Here is a 26,058-nt window from a genome sequence, read left to right as displayed (position 1 = left end):
ACATCGTATCGTGGCGTTGATATGAGGTGTTGCAAGTTTGATGCAATCTTATACAAGAAGGTTCGTAACTGCCAACTATCATATTGTTTCAAGAACACTCTTTGTATGATGGAAAATAAAAGAAAATTTGCGATGACTTCAGCAGAAAAATTTTCTTGGTGTTATTTCTTTGTGCCCACATTGAAACGAGCATGTGTATGGTGAGCGTTATATGGCTCTACGTGATTCTGCGGTAGCCAGATCACCCGGTATTATCTCGACTATTCGCACAGAGCCACGTAATAGCGGAGATACGAATAGAAAGAAGGAGACGTGGAGCCGCTGGTGACCATTTCTCGAGAGTTGCCAATAGAAGAGACGGAGACGAGAAACGGAGGAGACGAGGACGGAGATGGAAAGGAAAGAAATAAAGAAAAGAGGAAAGAAATGAAAGGCTGTCAGAGCTACGGAGAGCAAAGTAAGAGAGAGAAGAAGAGCAAAGGATGCGATTGCAGAAAGGGAGCGAGAAAACGGGAAGACGAGAGCGAGACGGAGGTCTAGGAGGGTATTAGCCGGTCTGAAGGGTGGATGCGAAGAAAGAGAGTTCCCTCTTTCTTATATATTTTTTCTTGTATTCTCCAGCGTTCCTTGGGAAAAGTTTGTTGTTTGAAGCAGCGCTCTGCCTCTCACCGATCATTAATCATGCCGAGTTTTGGTTTGACTAGCAGCAGCGTCGGCATGGCTCTTTCTCTCTCTCCCCCTCTTCTCCTTCTCTCCCCTTTACTCCTCTTATATTCCCTCTCTATTCCACCTTCATCTCTGTGCACTCTACTCCCCTTTCCCCTTTCACTCCCGGTTCGTTCCTGTTACGTCGCGTTCCTTGAGCCAACCTCGAAGCTTTCTGGGGGAAAGAAAGAGGGTTGCTGGCTAAGCGGCGGTGGGGTTGGTTCGCTTCTACCCCTCATCCCAGGCCCCTAATCTGTTTCCATCCTGCTCGATCCCACTGTGCATCCCTTCGTAGAAGAGGGGTCGCTATACGAGAATATCATAGAAGGGTGCCACCATAGAAAAGGAAAACCCTCGTATTTCGTACTTTCCTTAGCCCCTTAAAAGCACTGTACGCCAACTGGGGCCATTTCTTCCTGCGTTTTCTACAAGAGCTTTCTTCGTGATAATAGATTGTAAATCCTTTAATTCTATGTGGCGTTTCACATACGCCACCTTGACTGCTATTGTAATATTTGTTACATGGCTATCAACGCATATTTGCACATTGCAAGAGAAAAGACTGATTTATAATGTAGCGATAGAATTTATTTTTATAAAAAATAAGTATAATATCCAATCATTAAAATAAAGTACAGTTTAATTAGAAATAAAATGTCTGAATCATATTTAGCTATCTGACACTGCGTTTGGGTGGAGATATCGAGATCGGAGGAAGAAGGAGGTGAAGCCATACCTGTGGATCGGTACCTCGAAAGTTACGGGGTCCCGCTGCAGTTGATTAACGATGTGAGCGTCCAGGTCGAGGTGGGTGGCGCATGCCTTTGTGACAGCACAGCCGCTCCTCCGCTCCTCGACATCGCCACCGTTGCTATCACGGATTATTATAACTCGTACGTTTCATCTGCCTTCTTCATCGGCTGTTCAGTAGACATCGAAATGGTCACTGGTTATCGTCACGTCCGTTTATCTACGTGGTGGTTCGAAACTTAACTTTCTACTCTGTGAGAGAATAATAAATATGCGTACAAATCAATTTTTGTATTTTATTTTCACAATGAATATATTCTCAAATGCAAGGATTGTACTTTGATAAACTTCCTGTGTCAGAAGTTTCTTTTAAGTATAAATAGTATAAAAATTAAATGTGTTAAAATGATTTTATAACATAATAACAATAATTATATACATATTTGTATTATATATATTTCAATTAATTATAAAATTGTATGATCCAACTTTCATTATCATATGTTCTAATTTGTAAAATATATTGCGTATAATATTTATTTAAATAGATCATAATCATAATAAAACAATAAGAGATAGAATTGATTAATTTATATAAAATTTATTTAAAAATTTTGATATAAATACATATTATATTTTCTATATCTATTTATATTTAATGAAGAAAATAAACATGATACGTGTAATAATGTTATTTTATATATATATATATATATATATATATATATATATATATATGTCCAGCATCGGTCATATTACCTCTCGTGTACGCGGTAAGACTTCCGCTCGATGATCATCATTGATAGGCGCGTGAGGAATTGTTTATTTCAAACGACAATAGCTACGCACGAGCCGCTTAAAGTAAACAATTCCTCACGCGCCTATTAATGTTGATCCGCCGGGCGAGCGTATTTTGCCGCCCGCTTGCATTTGCCGGTGGGCCGGGCTAATACGGTGATTTTTAATAATTAATAACTCGATAATTATCGCGAAAATTGCAAAATGATAGAGAACTTTTCTACTCAGTTTTACTACAGCTCTACCTACACATGAGAGATGATATCCAGTAGGTGACACCCTGTATATACATACACACGTGTGTATGCGCATGTGTGTTTACATGATTGTGGTTACATGCTGTATTAATATAAAAGATTTTTATCAATTTTTATCAAAAATTAATAGTAACACTTATAAATTTTATCATGTCAATAATTTGTCTCATAAAATAGACATTTTATTTATTATAAATAACATAATTTAATATCAATAATAAAATTAAATAATACTAAATTGATCATTGTAAATTTTATAGCTATATAATATTGTGTTATAAAACATGGTGGTCCATCGCTGGAAACAACCAAGCGGAATCCATTTTGCGAAATGAGTTGGGTCCAGCAAGAGAAGAGAAAAGAAGGAAGGCGGGTAAAAAGGATAAGGGTCGATCTGACGAGGGTACCTACCCTATATTGGCAGGCGTGGCTGCGGGCTGCAGGGTGCAAGAGGGTTTTGAGGGATCGCTGATTGGTTCTCTCTACCGGGATCGACTAAGAGAAAGAGAGAGAGAAAAAGAGACAGTGTGAAACCTAGTGAACATAGGATCTATAGGGCTGAAACGTCGAAGGAAACGAAAGCGTACATTCTCCGTCTCTCTCTTATATATTCAAAAATGGATATGTAACTTATTTCCTTATTCACATATATTCTTTTAAAATGCGCATTTATGCAGGTATTGTAAACAGATATTGCAGAATACTATTTTTTATTTCCTAATTCACAATATTCTAATATAATATTCAATATAATATTTTATATAAACTATATTCTTATAATATTTATGTTTAAACGCATTACTTAATTTACATATATATATATATATATGTGTGTATGTAAATTAATTACATAATTAAATCAAATTTTGTATATATATATATATATATATATATATATATATATAAAATTTGATTTAATTAACTAATATTAATAATATTAATTAATATTAATTATTAATATTAATATTAATTAATATTAGTTTAATGACACTATTAATGTAATTTATATAATTTTACAAAGATTTATATTTTTGACAAATTTCATCATATTCTTGAGATTCTTTTTTGACAAGATACGAAATAATTTTTTGTAATATAAAATCAACTAACACAAAACTGTTCAATATTGTTTTGGCATAAAATACAAGTAACGAATTCAAGAATCAATTGAATTAATTTAAGTGCAAGTAATCATCAAGTATGAATCATTTCAAGAAAATACCAAAACTTTAATGAGGAAAAATGTTATTATGTGAAACACAAAAAAAATCTTTTATACATATTTTATGCTTCGTATGTTTTTATCAATATAATTTAAAGAATAAAAAGGAGAAAAAGGAGAAAATATTCGCTTTTGATAACGTCATTTGGTGTCAGGTCTACGAGTGAACTTGGTATGAGGAACACTAAAGTTTTCTGGGTGACGGCGACTGGAGGGTGACTGGCGCGATTGCAAGCTTCTAGATAGGTGATTGATTCACTTTGAATGATTAAAGAACGCCGAAAAAGGGCAGAAAAGTGGGGGCGAGTACAGCATTCGATAGACTCATCAAACTTTCAGGGAAAATATTAAAGTTCTTTGAAGAAGGTAAGCTGAATAGAACATTGTAATTATTCATTTCAAGAAACTAAACTTTCAAATTAAATAATTTGATGCACCTTTTTGCATATTTAATAATTATTTTAACAACACAACTTATATATATATATATATATAATACTTATATATATATATATAAAAATATATAAATAAATGTGTGTGTGTGTGTGTGTGTGTGTGTGTGTGTGTGTGTGTGTGTGTGTACATATGTATATTAGGAGTATTTTTTATGTAATTTTTAAATAAATATATGAAAAACATATGTTAAATTTATATCTTTAACGTCTTTAATGTTGCATTAGTTTTTGTTAATATTTCGGAAAATTAAATCAATTTCAAAGGCATATTCTTTGCTAAAAGAACAATCTTTCAGAATATGTGAATATATACTAAACACACACAGCTTTTGGACACATGTCAAAATTCTTCCACAAATTCATTTTTCATCGAAAAAAATTTTATATATAAAAGGAAAAAGGATCTTTAAGATGTAAATAATTTTTAATGAGAATATAATGAAGTGGAACGAAAAGCTTATCACCGTGCAGTTGTCAAGAAACATACCAGCATATTATTGTGCCAAATCAAAGATTTGGCATTCTTTATAGTGAAAAGATTAAACAGTTGATTTATTACTATATGAAATATTTTTTCCTTTCTTTTTTAATGACAGATGAAAAATGAAAAATGGAAAAATGTCCCTTTAGAAATGTAGAAATTTTAGAAATTGTTCGATTGTGTACAGGTAAAAGAAAATAATGCTGAATCATTAGATAAATTTCAAATCTTATATATGTTATATAAAGATCTGAAGAAAAAATGAAATATATATGTCTATATTTTAATGTTTAAAATTAAATATCTTCTTAAATTAATTATTCAAAATATATGATATTATCTAAAGTACATAAAAGATAATGCATAAAAAATAAATTTATCTAAATCAGATCTCACAATCTCAGTAGTCTTTTACAATTTTATTTTAATATGAATATGAAATTTATTGATTTTTACAGTAAATGGCTAAGAATTAGATTAAAATTGCAGTAATCGTAATACAAAGTAAAGTATCAGTCATTAAATATAAGTTTTTATAGTGAAAGAATAAAAAGCAATAAAGCAATGAAAGAAAACGATTATCATAGGCGATATCAATCATTTATTTACTTGTATAGTTTTTTGCATTATTCTCTATGTTAAGTAAAAAAATCCTCATTGAGAAAGCATGCTGGTTTATGCTGAAGTTAAACAATAAAAAATGTAACTTTGATTAATTTGCATCATCTATATTTTTTTCATATATTTCATCTATATTTATGCATATTTGACGAAGCTTTACAATACTTTGCTTTTATATTTGTAAAAATAACTTTTATATTTATAATCAAAGATCTTAGTTCATTAATGGAAATGAATTGTTATTAAAGTTCTATTTTATTTTGTATTTTAACTATTACAATTTTTAATCTGATTTTTTGTTTTTATTTACTATTGGAATTTAATTAACTATTTCAAATTTGTTATTAGCACAATTTTAAAATTATAAAAAAATCATGAAGATTTGGTGAAACTTATGTACCATGACACTGTTACCTATTCATAATGTCATCTTCTATCAATAATATGATTTTAATAAGTACATATTTATTGAAATTTTTAAATTACATGTTTTAAAATCATATTTTAAAATAAATACTTGTTAAAATAATTATGATCGAAATAAAATAAAATATTACGTTTTACAAACCCCATATTTATCTTATAAATTAAATTCTTTATTTTTAAATATTAAAAATTTTTATATTTCTCTATTGAAATAACAATTATTTTTCAACTTATTTTCTAATATCTACGATTGGTGGAATGTTTGATGTGCTTTTAGACAGATGCTGAATGACAATAATAAATACAAGATGCGCGATAATATCAATCAACAAGAAGGTAAAGAAATTTATCACAAAAATAATGCGCGTTGCAACAAACTTGCTGAATATCAAGGATCATTCATTGAATATATATAGTTACGGTATGTCGATTGACACATTGCATCAGAAATGGAAAGATTGCGAAGCGTACAATCGAGTTGTTGAGAATTTTCTTATGCAGTTGGGAAGCGAAGTTGAAGTAAGATAAAGGTCGATAGCAGTATCAAAAGGGGAATGAAAGATAGCGGTACTGCTTACGGAGGGTTATTGTGCGTCCATCGGTTACGGCTCATCAGCTGCTGTAACTCCTATCTTCGCCTCTCGTAAGAAGGATCGAAGGTCCCAAGGCGCCAACTTCATCCTATTTCTCTTTTGTCACGTTTCTTGCCACTTTTCACACTGATCGGCTATTCTATTCTATTTTCCCTAGCTTTCGTGATTTGTCGTAAATCTTTAAATTAGTACTAAATAGCACAAATCGCTCGTCTCGCGGATTTTTGATGCGCAGACTGAAACAGACGGTCTCTTGCGACTTGTTTGTGAGGATAATCCTTATCCTTGACTAAAGGACAAGAATTATTCTCACAAGGATTATCCTCCTAAACTACACGTAATCTTTTTTCGCATAGATTTAAAGTATTCTAAGCTGACTTCACTTTGTACAGTGCAAAATATCTAATGAAGGTTAAGCATTACAATCACAAATTACATAAGTATGCAAACATTACGCTATATGCAAGAAATTGACGTCATGATTATCAATACCTATTTTTAAACGATCTAACGCACGACTATGGCGGATTACATATGTGACTTACCTGTGCGAAGAGATCACGGTTTAATTCGAAACTATTAATGTGAGGCGAATCGATTGCGATTTCCTGTGAGGCCCATACGCATAGCGGAATTTTTGAAAAATGAGATGCTCTTCTCGATTCAAAAGTGGTTCTAAAACGCTTGAAAAAATGCCGACAATATAAATCCATTAATCTTAGCCTCGCGCTACTATGTGTTCTTTCTTCGTCTCCCGTTCTCCGAACCTTCGTGCCTTTGGGACATCCCTTTGCACTTACCTTCTGCAACAACACTTTTCCAGAGTACTGTTTCTTGGTTTCCAGAAAGGTAGGGTTTGAACAGAAATCGTAATAAATACTATTTGTGTAATTAAATTCTTTTAACAATAAATAAGAAGATTGTATTGTATTTTATGCAAATGTATTATAATGTTATTTTATTAGAAATAAAAATCGAAATGATAATTACATCGCCAATATAATTTTTTAAGATTTTATTTTCTTTTGCTTGATATTCCGTAAATAAAATAATTCTAATTTGTAATGTAAGTATTTAGATATCTTTAATTATATTATTACATATAATACTATATTCTTTGTTCGTATTTATTACTTATTTCAATTCCATAAAGATTTAATCAATTTTTTTAAAATTTCGATAATTTTGCTAATTTGCTAATTTTGTTAGCAATAATTTCAAAAGAAACATTTAAAATGTTAAATGATAAAAGTTAAAACTCTATTTTACAATAAATTATTTTTAAATATTCAATCATTAATTAATTAATTAGAATAATATAATAAAAAAGTGCAAACAAAATAAAAATTAAAATAAACTCCATTTAATATTGTTGCTTATTCCATTTATATGATATAATTAATCAATTATTTAATATTTTATAAGATTGTATGTAAATTAAATCCATCTTACTGATTGACATTAATCAATGGTTTTAATATTATATAATAAATTCAATATTATTTAATATTGTAAAAATAAAAATATTCCATCCTACAGTATAGTTATTTATGTTTTTATTTGCAATTTCATTGTTTATAATATTTGCTACGATTCATTTATAATAAAATAAAATAAAAAATTTTATTAGAAAAAAAAAGATATAGGAATTATATATTAACAAATTAAATATTATTTTATTCAGACTTTATTAATTTCTTAATTTATTAATTTCATTAATTTCTTAATACTTATTACTTTTAAATATATAATAGACTCGTTTGTTTGTAAGAAGGCAAATATTTGATAATAGCTATAACATTTATAGATTGCTATAGATTTATAGATTGCTTGTTTAATAATTTTATCGTAATTAAATTTGTCAAAGTTTTAAAAATGTTTATTTTGTTTAATTTTTTACATTACGTAGTTACATAAATTTTACGTTATGTAGTTACATAAATTTTCAATTTATAATATAATTTGAATAACAAAAATGTTTTATTTTTACAATGTTCTTATTATTACAATGTATAGATGGTTCTTAGAATGTCAAGATCAGAAGTTTTTATAGATTTTTCATATCTTTCGTTCAAAAAAAAAATTTAGAAATGTCCTTTATATTCAGTTGACAAAGATTTATTGGAACTTTACCTTTCAGTCAAAGAATCAGTCAAAGCAACTGACACAGATCTTTCGGAAACAATTAGCAATGAAACAGGATTATTATCTGTCGACCGTAGGGTCTGATCCTTTCCGAACAATGCCGAACATTTGTAGTGTATGCAAACTGTTTTTGAAAAGGAAGATAGAGGGTGTCGAATAATAATTGCCAAGGTCATGGGTGGTAAATGACCTTAACCTCCTTACCTCCTTCTTTCCTTCTGCTTCAGACAGTAATCAACATCATCCTGTAGAACGTGCAAACGTTTAAGTAAATGCCGTCTCTTTAGAAAGATGCTGTTGCAACTGCAAATAAAAACATCAGCAAAATCAGTGTAAAATATATATCCATTACTGTTCACAATATTGCGTTATACTTACAATTTCAATTTATTATGTGTGTGTGTGTGTGTGTGTGTGTGTGTGTGTGTGTGTGTGTGTGTGTGTGTGTGTGTGTTGTGTGTGTATTATCCTATTTCAATTCACTGCTCCTTTTATTTTTATAAAGTAAGATCAGATCAATATATTTAGACAAGATATATTTAGAATATATTTAGACAAAAATATATTTATATATTTAGACAAAAATTTTAGAATTTTAAAATGGATATATGATGCTGTTGGTTTAACATTAGAAAATTGTTGACTGTTTGAAGATCGCATATATATATATATATATATATATATATATAAAATAACAAATAATAAGTTACTAAAAATGCAAATCCATCATTATTATGCTAATAGTAATAATGAAATTATGATAAAAAAGCCACATATCGTTATTAGTATAATAATGTTAGATCTATAATGTTAGATCTGCGTTTTAGTTTAGTAAATTATTATTTATTATTACATTTTTACACAAATATCTAAGTATAATTTTTGATGCTTTTATCTACAGCTATGTGAATTGTAATTTTCCGTATGTCTTCGCGTTGGCTGACCCCGGATTTGTTTGAGGAAGAGTGTCAAGATTGTCAAGAGGGATTGGCGCTAACGACGCTTCGAATTGCAAAGGTAACGAGCCACTTTTGCACCTCTTCATGCGCCGTCAACATAAACGACTACAGGTACTTCTTTATTTTCCACCATCTTTTCAAGAAAGCTGGAAAAGTATGTTGTATATGCAAATTGCTTTCAAGCGGCGATGTCAGGTGGTAATTGTCCGAGGTTACGGATCGAAGGTCGCGTTAACATCTTTACTGCAATACCCAGTCGATAATTATCGCGCTTCTAGTGACTCTTCATCTTCTCTCATCCTGTAAGTGGGGCTACTGTTGGCCAAGAAATGACTTACAGCTGACACTTTCACTCACATACTGCTTCAGACATCGAACTTGGGGCATTCGTCCAGTTGCCTGATGAAAGATGTCATGTTCATTGCCATCAACGTGACTTTGCTTCAATGCCGCTTGTTGAGTTATTGTCACCTCACACGCAGTGCTTTTTATATTTTTTATACAATCATTTTTTCTTCCAAATTATCCAAAAATTCTGTATCAAATATAAAGAAACTGTAACGGTCGTTGTTTGACTAGCAAAAGTAATATTATAATACTATTTCATAATTTTTCATAAAAACAATTTACACATAATTCTCTCTTTGTATAAAAAAAAAATTATATAATACTGATGCATATTTTTATGTTTGTCTAGTCGTGTGTGAAAAAAGGAATAGTCTTGAAGAACGTTCGGAAGGCATCTAAGACATCAGATGTATACTGGATGTCCCCAAGGGGCATGGACCCCTTTTCATGTCGGCAAGCTCGAGATCGTGACTCAGCAGCGAAATCGAATCTCCAGAGACTCATGTTTCTCACCTCGGACAGATCCGCTGCCAACACCTTGAGCTAGAACGAATGCGAAAAACATTCACATTTTCAAATTTTAAAATCTGAAACGCTATGCGTGAAATGTATTGCGCATGACTTTTCCCGAAAGATCTATCGATCATGATCCTATCATAAAAAGTTATATTGAATCGCAAATATTTTGAATATAATTCCAATTTGGAACGAATCATCGATCGATGATTTCCCGAAGAATATGATAGAGATTAGATTGTGCGATTTCCTTGGAAACTAATCTATTTTATGACTTTGTGAAGCTACAATTGAATATTTAACAACTGTATATTCATGTATTACATTCTCTATAAATCATTTCTTATAACTAAAACAAATGAAAATTTAACAACATATTATTATATATAAAAATTTCTTTATATATATATATTTTTTTTTTTCAATATTATATCAACTTTCCTCAAAATATTCTCATCTGTAATTTTCTGCTTTTGGTTGAGATGATTAATCAGCGCTGGGACCTCGCTAAAAATAATTCCGGAAACGCAAATTCGCGCAGCTTCAATATCAGAGACGATGCTCCTCTTTCATAAGCGATCAACAAGTTGAATATAACTGAAACGCCGTTAATAAAGTGATGAAAATGATAAATCGCAACGGTTCCACCCCCGTCCGAGCACCGTATTGCGTTATTAAAACTTTACTAATGGGCAATAATAAGCACCAGCCTTGGCCAAGATTGATATTAAATCGTAAACTGTTTCGTCCTCATTTATCATTATCACGATGCAAGTACGTTGAACTCTTTAAATCTTGAATCCACAAAGAATTCTTGCCAAGCTGGTTTTTATAAAGAGGTAGCATACAGTATAGTTTAAGATCAATTAGAAAGCACATTGTCACTTTAACATTTGTTCCGAGCCGCAAACTTAAACATATTAAATTTATTAAATAAATTTCAAGAAACAAATTTTTAGTCCTGTTATCAATATATTGTTAAAAATCCATTAATATTAATGATATTTAATACATCATCAAAGTTAATTACCAGCTACTAGAAAATATAACTTCTTTTGGATATCAAAATATATAATGCTCTGCGAGACACAAAATTCATGGAACAATATGACAGATCCACGTGTGTGATCTCACGATAATCGTCACTTGGATGATCACACATTCGTCCGGTAGCCGAAAGGACTCGTCGTTGACGAAGCAGGCCCTCTTCGAGGATAGCCGTGGGTGTAAAGGGGGTGTCATGCCGGCGGACTGGGAAAAGTGATTGATCGTGTTTTGCCGGAAGACAAGAGCAGAAGACTCGAGGCAGAACCGGAGGAAAGGAGCGAGATGACGAAAGTAGAGATGGCGTAAGATGGCGGTGGATGAGGAAAGAGAGAAGGACAGAAGTTCCCGAGCATCGTCGGTGATAAAGACGAGGAGGTTGTGTCGCAAAACGAGGAGACAACCCCTTCTAGCCTCCTCTACGTCATTCAGCGGCCCCTTCAACCCCTCTGGACTCTTCCAGATTCCACTCAAAGCTCACTCCGCTCTCCTGCTTGAAGCGACATGAAGTGGCCATAAGAAAAATAGAAATAAGCCGCGATGTATCCGAGCAAAACGAAAAACTAGCTCAAGAGAGAAAGAGAAATCTCATAAAAACGAACGATGCATTTTCAGCCTTCCTAAAACGTTCAATTCTAAATTGTTTTTATTTTCTCTACATATTGCACGTATGTGATATTAATTGGATTGCTTTTAGTAATTAAATACTTTTTGACTAAAAATTTAAATTATAGAATAAAATTTATGTAATCCATATGAGAGATGAATCTTAATCTCATATCGCCTTTGTTCTATAATACCGTTCTACAATATACTGTTATTTCTCCTGGATCGTTTATACAGCACAGTCAATGTAGCTTAAATTTACCGTGCTGTATTGTCGTACCAAGGCAAAACACAGTGAGTATGCTCTTTGTGTAATGACTCGGCGTTTTATATTCTCTATGCCACGCAGCTGATTGCGAGTAGACGTACTTGACCGAGTACGCCGAGACACCAGTACATTAATATGAGCAGAATGTAATCAAATAGCAGATCTATTACTATTAATTCAGCTAATTTAAACTCGCCTTACGTAATATCATACTTGAATGCCAATTAAAGTTAAAAATAGTTAATTTATAATAATTATATAAAATATATATTTTTATCCAAATCTTATTTATTTTTCTATTTTATAATAATTAATGTAAAATTAATGAACACATTATTTTGCACTTAACATATAGAAAATATATACTGATTTCTTTCTACAAATATCGATCAATAGTAATAAATACATTTCATTTCTATCAACTTCAGATATTAAATTGTGCTTTTTCAACATAGAGAAAGAAATTTATCTATTTTATTAGATCAATTAATACCCTGTTTTCATACAATATTGGTAAATGGAGGTGTAATGGGCGATCATGGTAACACCTGCTGATCACGACAAGTAATTCTGAATTAGCGCGATTGCTGTCGCAATAGTACTCGATATCAACAGTATTAACGTTTATTGCCACCGTTTTTCTTAGCATTGACTCCAACTATAAGATGAATTTCAGAAGCATGGAGGCGGGTTAAGGGGATACGTAGGAGTGACTCCACGGATATATAGGTACCCTCGAGTATGCCCCATAAGGGCACGAGATCCACTGTTTCCGTGGCAGGGGTTGGTCTCATGCTGCCGCGAAGTGGGGGGGGTGGCTCTAGAGAAGACGCATGACGAGAAAGAGGGGACGTGGCTCTCCGCATCGGCTCAAAACCAGCCGGCGCGAACGGAGCTGGAGGGAGTCAGAAGCAAACCAGAGTTGCCAGACGAGTTTCTGCCGACGCGGGACGAACTCACTTTCAGAATCTTCCGACGAAGTTTCTCACATGACTCAATCTTAATTAATAGAAGTCATTTACAATCTCAGATTAAATAGTGACAAGTGCAGTGCGCAGACGGAATACGTGTTTCTTAAAAAAATATGATTCATATGGAAACACTTAATTCATCCAAATTGTTTGCAAGAAAATCAGTCTGATACTCTCATTGAGTTGATAGTGTGAATAAAAAGTGAAAGTTTATGAAAAAGATAAGTGTATGGTGTGTTATACAGAAAATAAAATATTTGGAGAACATATATAGAAATTAATAAACTACAAATATCCATGGAATCTCCAATGACAATCGAATGAAATAGAGAAGCAAAGCAAGAAGTTGCTGCACCTGCCGCAGTGGTTCTCGCGGCGCCACTCACGTGTTGCATGCGTGCCGTGGTTATCCATCATGGTCGCGGACTAGGAGTAGCTCCGATTGGTCGGTTTTGTGGTCACGTGGTATGGTAATTGGGCTCCGGTGGGCGGGAAGGAGCGAACGAGGTCGTGGAGGATCGCGAAAGTGGCGGAAGGAGAGGAGAGAATAAGCAGCTGTCCACCGGGAGTCCTGTGCTCGTTGTGGCCCCGCTCTTTCCATTTCTTTTCTCTTTTTCTCCCTCTCCTTCTTTCTCTCTTTTCCTCCTTTCGAGAAAACGTCACCCCTTTTCGCAAGAGACGGTGAGGTGTGGACGATGGACCACAGAACAGTGTCGTGCAGTGTGAGCTTGTGAGAATGAATATTAACACGAAATGGTGTACCGGATCGAAGAATTGATGCAAGATAAGAGGGCAAGATAAGAGGAAAAACCGAGAAGTGCGATTGTTTAAAATTCATTTAGACTATTGTGCGTGTGTGTTTTTCAAAAGAAAGTATTCGGGAACATGAATTCCTTCCTTTCATCCGCCGCCGGTGGATGGAATCACCATCAGCATCAACAGCAAACTGGAAATCATCATCTAGCTGCCACTTCCGTCATGGTCGATCCGAAGTTTCCTCCCAGCGAGGAATATAGTCAAAATAATTATATATCGACCGGACCAGAATTCTTCCCAGGCGGTAGTGGTAGTCATCATTTGAGCCATCCACAATCTCAACTGCAATACGGCTACCATCAGCATCACCATCAAGCGGCGTCGACTCCTTACGGGGCTTCTTCCGCGGTACAATTAAACGGAGGATACGCGGGATACGGCGGATATTACGGACCTCATCATCCTCATCATCAAGTGCACGCCGTTCATCACGCCAGTTTACATTCTCATCATCACGCGGTCGGCGCTTTAGCGATGCCGCCGGAAGCTCAACAACCACCGCTCACGTGTCCGTCGTCGTTACAGAGTCAACAACAGCAACAACAACCATCTGTACCAACATCAACTATCCTTGGATCCACGCCTCTGTCACCATCTATAATGCAGAATCACGTGCAGCAGCCGGATGCTCTTCAGCATCATCAGCAACAACACGAGAATAATGCTTGCAGTCCCGCCGGTTCAGGTCAGCTGCACCGAGATAATTCACCTGATCTTCAAACGCAACAATCGTTGTCTCAGCAATCTCAACATATACAGAGCGGTCAGCAACAAACACCGCAGCAGCAACAACATCATGTCGAAGACAGCTCGGATGCGGATGATGTAGAAGATGGTCAGATGGAGGGTTCACCAGGAATGATGGAAGAAGAAGAAGAAGACGAAGAAAACAGAGATCGTACGATTTATCCATGGATGAAAAAGATTCATGTTGCGGGCGTCGGTGAGTTTGTAGATGTGTAGATCTATAATTAATTCTAAATTGATTTTTATAACAATGGGATACGCTATTATCATTATAGACATATTGAAATTTACTTCATTTCATTTTCATTACTTATATTATAAAAACAATAATAATAATGAACAACTTACATTGTAATTACATTGTAACAATCCGTTTTTCGGATTGAATTTTATTCTTAAAAAAATTCCTAAGAAATTCATAACTTTCTGTAATCAATTTTGAAGCTGCTACTTGATATTCATAAACGTAAATAATCTAATTAACGAGATACAACTTATTCTCTAATACAACTAATTTCTCTAAATACTTGCTCTCATTTAATAAATATTATTAATATTTCCATTGTGCTTGTATTTTATCATGAAGCGTATAATTAACTAATGTAAAAATATACTCGACGGCTTGACGATATTATGATATTTTATGTAATATACTTTAACAATCTTAAACATAAAATCATTATACATCATTATACATACTTATCATTCTTTAAATTACTGCAAAGTAAATTAATATTTTTATTTGTTCCGATTCTTTTTTAAAAATTATTGTTTCTTTTATATAAAAACAAAAATTTAAACAAAATCTCATCATTTATTTTTTACTTTGTTATTTATTAATATTATAATATAATATAGAGATAAATAAATGCAATTTCGAATGAACGTTTGTTTGATGACAAAGGTATTGATCTTGGAAACTGTTTTTTTGAATGCGACAGACCTGCCGAAGGTATCTGTTTGTGTATTTAATGGATATACATTATATTATGTGCGTACACAAGGTGACGAGCTTTAGAACGGTCCGAAGAATTATGAGTTGAAATTTATCGTTAGCACCTTGCGATCACCTGCGTTGTAGCGGCACCTCATTTTATAGATGAATTTGGTTATGCCTAATATATCTTCATTCTTCGTACAGTAGCGAACATACATTACAATAATGGGACGTCCACAGCACACAATTCAGTATTGTAGACAAAAATAAATTTCAAAATTCGACATAGAGATTCTACCGCGTAGAATCTTTCAAGTAGACGTTCATCATTGTGCAAGGTTCGTAGCGCTCGAGAAACAGATGCCGGTGATGGTATAACGCTCCTGGTTGTTGTAATTAAGGCAATTAGCGCGAATGTAGTTCTTCTTTCATAATTAATCAGACAACTACTTCCAGAACTAATATACGCGTGTTTCCTATCTTCATAAAGATAGAAAGATGTTTTGAGCGTAACCACAACACACAGGTATATTAATTAATATCTCACAAATTATAGAGCAACGCGTCTGTAAGCAATATATCTATAACGCATTCGTTTTTCTAGGATTTGTTATATCTCATATATTCATGCTAAATCAGAAACCTTTCACAGATTTCAGAAACATTTCACAGATATATGAACCATTCCCAAAGGTAATTTTTGCAAGTAATATCCCTTCAGAATTAGGCTAGCTTTGCTGCCATAAAAATTTTGATTCCGCTTGACTGAGGAAAATGCTGCTCATTCCACCTTGCAAATATTTCTTTTGAGCCGGTTGCACATGATACGGTAAAAAATAAAATTTTATATTATACTGCAAAAAAACTGAATACCAATTTGTTTCCAGGGAAATTATCCAACAACAAAAATCTATTATTTTTTAAAATATAATATTAATAATATTATAAAATAAACAAAAATGCAATGTTTCTCTTTAGATTAACTTTATTATATAATAAGAAAAAGTGATATTTTTATTGAATACTATTTTATTTTTAATATTATTTTTTAAACATTTAATATCCTGTATTGATTTATAAGAAATTTAATAGCCACTAACAAGAAAGTATTGTAAAAAAAATTAAGAAACTTTTATTTTGATAAAAAATGCTTCATATAAATCATGAGAATAATAACATGAATCTTCATATAAAAAAATAATTATTAACAGATTAACGCATATGTGATATAAATGTAAAACGTATTTTAATCATTTTAAGATAAAGAAATATATGAGAGAATATATATTAGAGAATTCATATGTTAAGCTAGCGACACTGAAAACTACAGTTTTCAATCCTATCATAAAAGTTTGATTTGTAGGAAGATAGTAAAGTCACTTATAATCGTCTGTAATTATTCTATTAAAATGAATGTTGTAACGATGATTACACTTTCCGATGTTAGAAATCGCACGATTTAATATTTGAAATCTCTGGACTTTGGTATGCTCGTCCGTCGGGCTGTCAGAGACTGCAATCTCTCCCCTTTGCTTGTCGAAGTATGGTCGCCGGACGTCGGAGTTAAAAGGGGCCTCTGCGAGACCGACGGTCAGCTCGGAATGGAATGTCTGCACGGATTCTAGACTGAACTCGTTCCCATGTTTTCTCTATTGAACTGAACGGACCACCACGGATTGCTACTAGCGTGACTCACAAATATTAACATCAATGTGCTACAGCAAGATATTTTTTTCTCTTCAATCTACTGTTCAGTCGTTCATTGCGAATGCATATCTGATTATTTTCTAAAGTACCTTGGACATTTCGCGTTTAATTGATATTCACCGGTTTAATTGCATTTTTACATATTTCACAGAGATTTCTACCAAACTTTAATCAGTTGAACGATGAAATTTCATATTTCAATCTTTGGATCTTGAAAAGCTTAACAGACAAGACGATTATCAAATTATTTGACCTTGAAACTAGTTTGCAAAGAGTAATTTATTATTTCTACATTTCTTTAGATGATGCTCAGCGAGACTAACGCGTGTGTATACGCTTAGTATTTTTTATCTTTGTAAATTTGCATATGCGTATTCTGCCTTCTCAATTCAATTGGCGTATCTCATGGATTGATCAGATTACAAAAGTCACTTCAGCCGACTTTGATGCTATTCAAAACGGCCATGACGTGACGAATGGTCATATGTTATAAAAATGTTATTCGCGTTTAATATCTTTGTAGATACACAAGGATTATTTTATAGTTATAGTAATACAAAGTACGACGAATACTTTTTTTTTTTATTATTTATATTCAGTCACTACTTAAGTGACAGTCATTCTTCATGTTTTGTATCTTACTACATTTTAACGCCTAGAACAAAAAAACATATTTTTATAACGAATATTCTATATTAATCTTGTCCACACTATGTTGGACACTTATCTACAATATGTTGGTCGAGAAATTTCAATACTACAATATCTCTATCAAATAATTTTCTCTCAACACTTCACAATTTTATCATCAGAATTGAGACGGTTTGGATCAAGCTTGATCGTACAATTGTCTTTTTGAAATTTCCTCCACGAGGATCACAATTGCGACCAACTGCGCGATGCGAAGTAATCAGTTTATACCGTCGAAAACCGTAAGGCAAATCATCTTTTTAGAATAAGTTACTGCGAATATATTGTCGGTTATTATAATCCAAATTCACACATTGATGAAGACCACAGTAAGGCTCGAAACGTTTATTTTTATTTCTGTTTATCACGATCTCATTTGTAATTTTATATTAAAAGAATAAATTAGTAATTGTCATCCAATTTGGCTCGTATAGTCCTTTATTGTATTGTTAGATGTTTATCTACCGAGCCGAATTTGTTATTTTTTGAATTCTATATTAACTTTTTTTTCATAAAATTTGATTAGATTAGATCTTTGTAGATATATATATCATAAAAAAAATCACGAAGAATTTTTCATAGATGTAATAAAGATACAATACTTCATGTTTAACAAAATAAGTCTAAAAGTCTAAAAGTTTAACAAATATTTGATTTATTTCTAATGACTAATAAGGATATTAAAAATAAAAATATTAAGAGAGAATATTAAGAGGAATAAAAGTAATCATATCTAGGTGTAAATCAAAACAAGGTTCTGTACAGAAACCTGAGCAATATCTACAACATACATAAGATATTTTACATTAATATTACATAACTTAGTACACATATATATTTACAATAAGATATAATTATGTAACACATAATACGAAATACAGTGTTTCAAAATATTTTATTAAAATAATATTAAATTAATATAAAATATTGTATTAATAAGTTAATACAACAAAAAATTAAAACTATATTAATGTAAATTTTGTTAAAAATTATACCAAAAATAACACGCATTATTATTTTTTTGTCCATTTTCGAAGCTTAATTTATGGGTAATAATTCATTATCAATGACTCATAAAACTATAAATATAATTAGATTTTTTTCGTAATTGTTCGAAGAAACATAGATAAAGTTTATTAAATAGATCTGCAGGATATTTTGTACAATATAAAGATACCAAGAATATCATGTAAAATTGTGACTTCTATTTAATGTTTTTGACATTTTAGATATCAATTTATCTTTAACAAAAGTATTAAACTACTAATAATTTTTATATTATAAAAATCAACTTTTCATAAAAGTTTTATATAAAAAATTCTATCTAAATAACATAAGTATATAACAAGATGTAATTTATATTTGATTTTTTATTTATTTTAAATAAATTTCAATGTAAAACTTAATTACTAAGATATTTAATTTACTGTAATCTAATATTGAAAAAAACTTTTGGAAAAAAAGATATCCAATAAAATTTATGCTAAAGAAGAATTAACTTAGAATTCTTTAAGAATATTCAAAATTAAAGTGAAACTCATATTGGAATATATATTCTGTATGGTCACATATTTTTCATTAGATAAAGAAGAAAGTAGTATCTTTGGAATTGAGAATTTGCCTTCTTGAGAAACTGCCCTTTTTATAGCTTTATACAGTATTAATTATTTATTTTAATTTCTGTTTTCTTCTTGCAGCAAATGGTTCGTATCAACCTGGAATGGAGCCAAAACGACAGAGAACTGCCTATACAAGGCACCAGATACTTGAATTGGAAAAGGAATTTCACTACAATAGGTACCTGACGAGACGACGACGAATTGAGATTGCTCATACTTTGGTCTTGTCGGAAAGACAAATCAAAATATGGTTTCAAAATCGTCGTATGAAATGGAAGAAGGACCACAAGCTGCCGAACACGAAGAACGTACGCAGAAAGAATGCGAATGGCCAAGCGCCACCAGCAGCGGCTAAACCGACGAAGACTTCAGCGACACGGGGGAAGTCCGGTACCGGTAACAACAATAGTCAAAGGAAAAACAATAACTCGCCTTCCAGTGGTATGGAGAACAGCCTGGACTCAAATATCGGTCATGATATGAGTGAAGTTCATGGGGTCAACTCCAGTATTCCCGTTGGCGTAGTTCATCCAAGCTTTCAAGGTCATCCTCATTCTCTGGCTCATCTCCAAGCACAGCTGAGTCATCATCACGTGGGAGGAATGATGGACGGTCCGACGGGAGGACCGTTGGGACACATAAGTTCCGGAAGTATCAGTCCTCTCGCTCCGGCTACCAGTCCTCCCGGATTGTCGCAAGTATCAGCTCCTGTACCGCCATCGGCGATAAAATCCGACTACGGACTCACGGCCCTGTAACATCCATTCTGTGAGGTATATTCAACGATTTAACTTTTTCGATATATCAATCGCTCTTCGTGGATAATTCCACCGTTTGACTGGATATTTATTGCAAATTAGATAAACGTAGTTTGAGTTATAATTGCAGCGTGGACAAAGACAATAGTCTGCAAAAGGCAGTATTACTTTTCTTTTACATACACAAAGATAGCGAGTATTTGAAACTGCAATATATTAACTGCAACAAAAAAATGTTAGATTCAAAATTATTTAGCTTTCTTAAATCTATTATATGTAAAAGTGTTCTCTGACTTATAAAATTCAACTGTGTTTGAGAAATTTATTATAGAATAATAAAAGATAGAAGGGGACATAATTCTATAGTAAATGAGATATTTGGATGACAAATAAAGTACTATTTCAGATCGTTAAATAATAAATAATGAATTATTTATTCTTATAATTTATGACTGACAATGAATCTACTTACCAAAATAAATACAACTCTTTATTTTTTTTTATTTTCTATTATGTATAATTGGATTTATATACGTTTATGATTTTATAAGTATTGATGATTATCGAATTGGATGAATTGAATTGAACAAATACTTAAACAGATATAATAATGACAAATCGTACTAACATTATTAGTATCCGTTTAATTATTACATCTTCCACATTATATATTTCAATATTATTAGTAACTGATAGTGAAATTCAAGATTTCTGATTTATATATTTCAGTTTGCAGGTTCAAATAATAGACAGTAGACATATATATATATATATATATATATATATATACATATATATCCTTATTGCATAAAGTTGAACATTTTCAATGCATGTATTGCAATAATTGGATATTTATGCATTACAACTAGTAAAAATTCTAAAAAATTACATTTTTTTACAACAACAAAATACATTTTTTTACAACAAAAAATTACATTAATTTTTTATTGTTTAATTTAATATTTTATGACTCATTCGTTATCATTACTTATTTTTCAGTTCATACTTAATCATTTTCACATGTCAAACACACTTACGCTTGTCAAACTGTTAGGTTTAAATGTAAAGCATGAATATCTATATTATATCCAAACATGTCTAACTTTATGTGATAACTTGAATATATAAATATATATATATATATATATATATATTCCTACTGTACAATATAATAAAATGTGTATGTATTATGTGAAACGTACATGTGAATAGATATTTGACAAATTAGAATTCTAAATTTGACAAATAAAAGTACATATACGTGCAAAAGAAATTATAACATCAAATGGAAACAAGCTCTTTTAAATTATAAATTTTTTTTAATTGCAATTGTCGGATAATACTAGTTAAACTTGTAAACGCCGTTTTAATACTTTCTTTATGTCTCCAAGTAACCGAATATTATTTATTACAATTTATAATTCGAAATATTGTTAGTCATTTTGCTATTATTCACATAATAATATCAATATCCAAAAAGAAATTAATATTTGATGAAACGTGAAATGTATATACTCAATTTTATGTATGTATATAGTAGTGTAAAGAGAATTTTATCGCAATACGATTAAAGTAATGTCCATATTTCGTGTATTACTGCATTATATGTTGGTACTAATATGTTGGTTTTATATCGTAGATAAAAATAGGACTTTTAAATAAAAATTTTAATTATTATGATTGCAGTGTTTGTTAGTAATATATTAGTAAGCGGCAAATTGTCTTCAGTAATATTATAAATATAATTTTCATATATCACATTCATTCTGAAAAATATTCATTTGGAGCATCTTATTGGAAATAAGATATATATATATATATATATATATATATATATATATATATATATTCAAAGGATCTCTTTAAACACATTTTAAAAGTAAAACAAGTTGATTGAAACTTGAATTCATCCTTCTGCAATGGGACATTGTAAATAATTCGAAATGAATAGTCTATATTTTTACTGAAAGCGAACGAGGAATGACCAATAATAATTAGGATGCAATTGCACCATGAATAAATTGGAAGTTGTATTATTAAGTGAGTAGTAATCAAACAATTAATGCACAGAATCGCTGTGACGATATACCAAAACAATATTATTAGATATAAGAAACAGAGTTATGAACGTTAAGGTATGTTAATTCTAAAGGATCGAATTAGTGTAATTAGTGAAAGAACATAAGAAGAGTACGTGTATGAGTTTCGAGATCTATAAGTGTGACATTGTATCCTCTTTGCTATAATTATTAATTGTATATAGCGTGTACGATAAGGACATCATTGGGCACACTTCAATGCTTATGTTTATATTGATCATAAGAACCGATGAACTATACAACTGTCAAGTAAATAAATAAATAAATGTTTCGTAATTTACAATAACGTCGTGTTTCCAGATCATAGTCCCACGCATACCTTATTTAACCCTGTCCATCAAATTTTTTCATACAATAATTTTTTTATGTATTTGTACGATATTTTCCAACTTTAATATTTTTCATAATCTATTTACACTATTTATTATTCTGTCAGGAAACACCGTTAATCAACTAAAGCTAGCTAGACTTGTTATCTTAAGTTTTGACATTATCTTTTCCTTAGGTGCATTCGCATTGAGTTGTGTATGAGTAATATATCCTTTCTATTTTAACTTTGATAAGAGCTAAACTAAAAACGAGAGCAATATTGCACATGAAACAGTTTAAAAAATAATATATAAATTCGATAATATTATAACTGATTTTATTGTAGATAGTAAAATTTCAATAAAACGAGACTGCATATTAAACATTAAAGTAATTTTATGATATTAATTATTAAGATATAGAGCAATTATGTGTTAATATATATAAATATATAAAGAATTTATTTAAAATTAATGATAAAATTAATATTATATTCTTTGCAAAATTAAATTTTAAATGATATACCGTTATACGTACGTAAATAATTAAAATACATATTTATTAAATTATGATAATCTATATATATTATTATATCTTTATATTTAACAATTGCAATAATAAATTGTAGTAACTTAAGAAAAAATAACGACATAATTTATAGAGCAACAACCGGAAGTATCACACTTTAGAAACACTTTTGCTTAATAGAAAAATAAGCACTCTTGAATGCATGCGCTTATCAAACTCATAATTTACAGATATCACAGGAGGCATTATGGTGTATATCATAGGTATATATTTACTGTTTTCTTGTATCCCCTCTTGCGTCCTCATATAATCGTGTGAGCGCCCATGCGTGCGACGTTGCCGTAGCAGCGCATGCGCAAGCATGTGCGTGATTGCCGCAGCCCGGGGCAAGGGATACCTCACAGCAGCTCGAAAAGAAGGGTGGCACCCGGAAAGCGAATGGGGGGCCGCCTGTGCAGTCCTGCCTCCGCCCATACCACGAACATCCCGGCCAACTGCCTAGATATGTTGCTACCAACCGGGTTCCAAAGTCAGACATATTATGGCGTGAACCAAGGTCGCTACTCAAACAACACATATACTGTAGAATTATTGGGGGATTTTGAAAAAATGTTAACAATCTGTATATGTTTTGTATAATTGTCTCTTGCATCCTTTCATTCATTTGTTAATTATTACTTGCGTAAAATACATCTTGGAAATAAATAACTTTGGCTGACTAATAACTCTATTATTCCTTATTTTGTTGAAATAATGAAAAAATTGTTCATCAATCTTTTTAAATTTTATATATATATATATATATATATATATATAAATAATAGATATATTTTGCTAAATATATATAACATTATATATATATATATATAAAATATATTATATAATATCTGGAAATTTATATTAGCAAAATATATTTATTATTTATTTATATAGGATGTGTGTGTGTGTATATATGTATATATATATATATATATATATATATATATATTAATAATTTTAAATATTAATTTATATGCAGATTTATATAAGACAATCTTTTGAATTAACTAACATATTAAACATTTATGTTTTATAATGTCTAATATCTATCAAAATCAATGAGTAATTGTATAACATTTCTATATAATATTTATTATAAAAATTCTAAAATTAGAAGCTTTTTTAATCTATTTGGAAATTAGAAAATATGCTTTCTTATTTTTTAATGACTTTAAATATTTGTAATTGTAAGATAATATGATAATATGTGTAGATAATATGTGTACCCTATATATTTTTATTATGACAAATATTTAATTGTTAACACTGCTGTGCACAGAGTGTAATTTTTATAATAATGTTGTAAAAAAACATATTTTTAATATAAAAAATATAATCTAAAATACGTAATATGCTCTTTGCCAGTTAACTCTAAAGTATATGTATTCTATCCAATACAAGACGATACGATTAATAGCAAGCTTCCAAGCGAGTAGAAGGAAGGAAGTATACAAGAGCCGCTAATTGCAAGATCTATGTACTGTTGTCTGCTTGCTATCCGTGAATAGATAAACCATAGGGTTCGATGTTAAACACCTTCACTAACTTCTCTAGGATGTGGATTAGTTGGAAATTATTGTAGACATTTTGGTCAGTCTATTGTTTCAAAATAGAACAAGATATAATACAAAATTGATTATAATTATAGTTTGTATTAAATATGTGTTAACAGTACCGTCACAATAAAGAAAGAACGACAAGGACAAAGAGAAAAAAGAAAAATAAGAAAAAAGAAAAAAGTATCAATAACTATTTAAAATGTAAAATAATATTGATACATTTATTTCATTTATTATTTAAAAAAAAAAACAAATATTATGACAGTATATTATAAGATTAAATCAATATTTTTTTATGTGTCCTTTTTTGTAAAAGAAATAATTTCTAAGCAATATTTTATCATATTTACTTATAAACATGCATAATTCTTTGAAATTAGAAATCACATAGCCTTTGATACATTTAAATTAAAGAATACATTAGTCTAGCTAAGTAAATATTTTTTAAAAAATTAATTAAATATATTTATTAAATATATTTATAATAAAGTATTCTTTCTAAATATATAACTTATTAACTATTTAAATTTTGAAGAGAGACGAAAAAGAACCAATAAAAGCTACAATAGAAAGCTACAATAGAATTGTTGACATAAATATTTATGTTGAGTGATTGTTTCGATCGATATAATTAGAGATAAAATGATTGTTATTAAAACGATTGTTTATGCTATAAATATTTATATATCAATAATTACGTTCATTACTGGTCTATTCTTTAGATTTACAAATTTTATATCAAAGAGCTTTTCCTTTTACTTTCCTTAGACTATTATTTCCTTAGACTATTATTTCTTTTACAGAAATACTTTATTGATACATATCCAAACTTTCTTTTCGCTCTCTGTCGTTACACCTACACATCGCGTTTCATATCCGTTCTCTTAAGACAAATGATGCATACACGCTGGTCATTTCGTCTATATCCGCATCACAATCGCTCCGATCTACAACCTGTACAATGCTGAACGTGAAGTGGGTGGTCGTTGAATTGCTCATTTAACGAATGCGGAGACATACAACAAGAATTTCGCGCGCTAGCTGTGTCATATCTCTTATTATCGCAAAAGACTTAACTATAGCGC

At 31.0% G+C, this 26,058-nt stretch overlaps 1 protein-coding gene across 1 annotated transcript; it reads left to right on the top strand.

Moving 5' to 3' along the window:
* The first annotated feature begins 13,075 nt into the window (after positions 1-13,075).
* Dfd (homeotic protein deformed) lies at positions 13,076-22,824 on the top strand. Its single transcript, XM_011640789.3, has 2 exons — positions 13,076-14,924; positions 19,760-22,824. The coding sequence occupies exons 1-2, from the start codon at positions 14,051-14,053 to the stop codon at positions 20,437-20,439; spliced, it is 1,554 nt and encodes a 517-aa protein (XP_011639091.2). The 5' UTR covers positions 13,076-14,050; the 3' UTR covers positions 20,440-22,824.
* The last annotated feature ends 3,234 nt before the right edge of the window (positions 22,825-26,058 follow it).

Source organism: Pogonomyrmex barbatus, unplaced genomic scaffold (assembly GCF_055798465.1).
Source record: "Pogonomyrmex barbatus isolate J1 unplaced genomic scaffold, ASM5579846v1 scaffold2, whole genome shotgun sequence".
In the NCBI taxonomy this organism is placed as follows: Eukaryota; Metazoa; Arthropoda; class Insecta; order Hymenoptera; family Formicidae; genus Pogonomyrmex; species Pogonomyrmex barbatus.
The sequence above is the reverse complement of the archived record's forward strand: the minus strand, read 5'-3'. Positions and strand labels throughout refer to the sequence as shown.

Excerpts from the sequence above, each read along its gene's own strand:
- Dfd (XM_011640789.3), top strand. The coding sequence starts at position 14,051 with ATGAATTCCTTCCTTTCATCCGCCGCCGGTGGATGGAATCACCATCAG. Across the intron at positions 14,925-19,759 it reads GATTCATGTTGCGGGCGTCG|CAAATGGTTCGTATCAACCT; the intron begins GTGAGTTTGTAG and ends TTCTTCTTGCAG.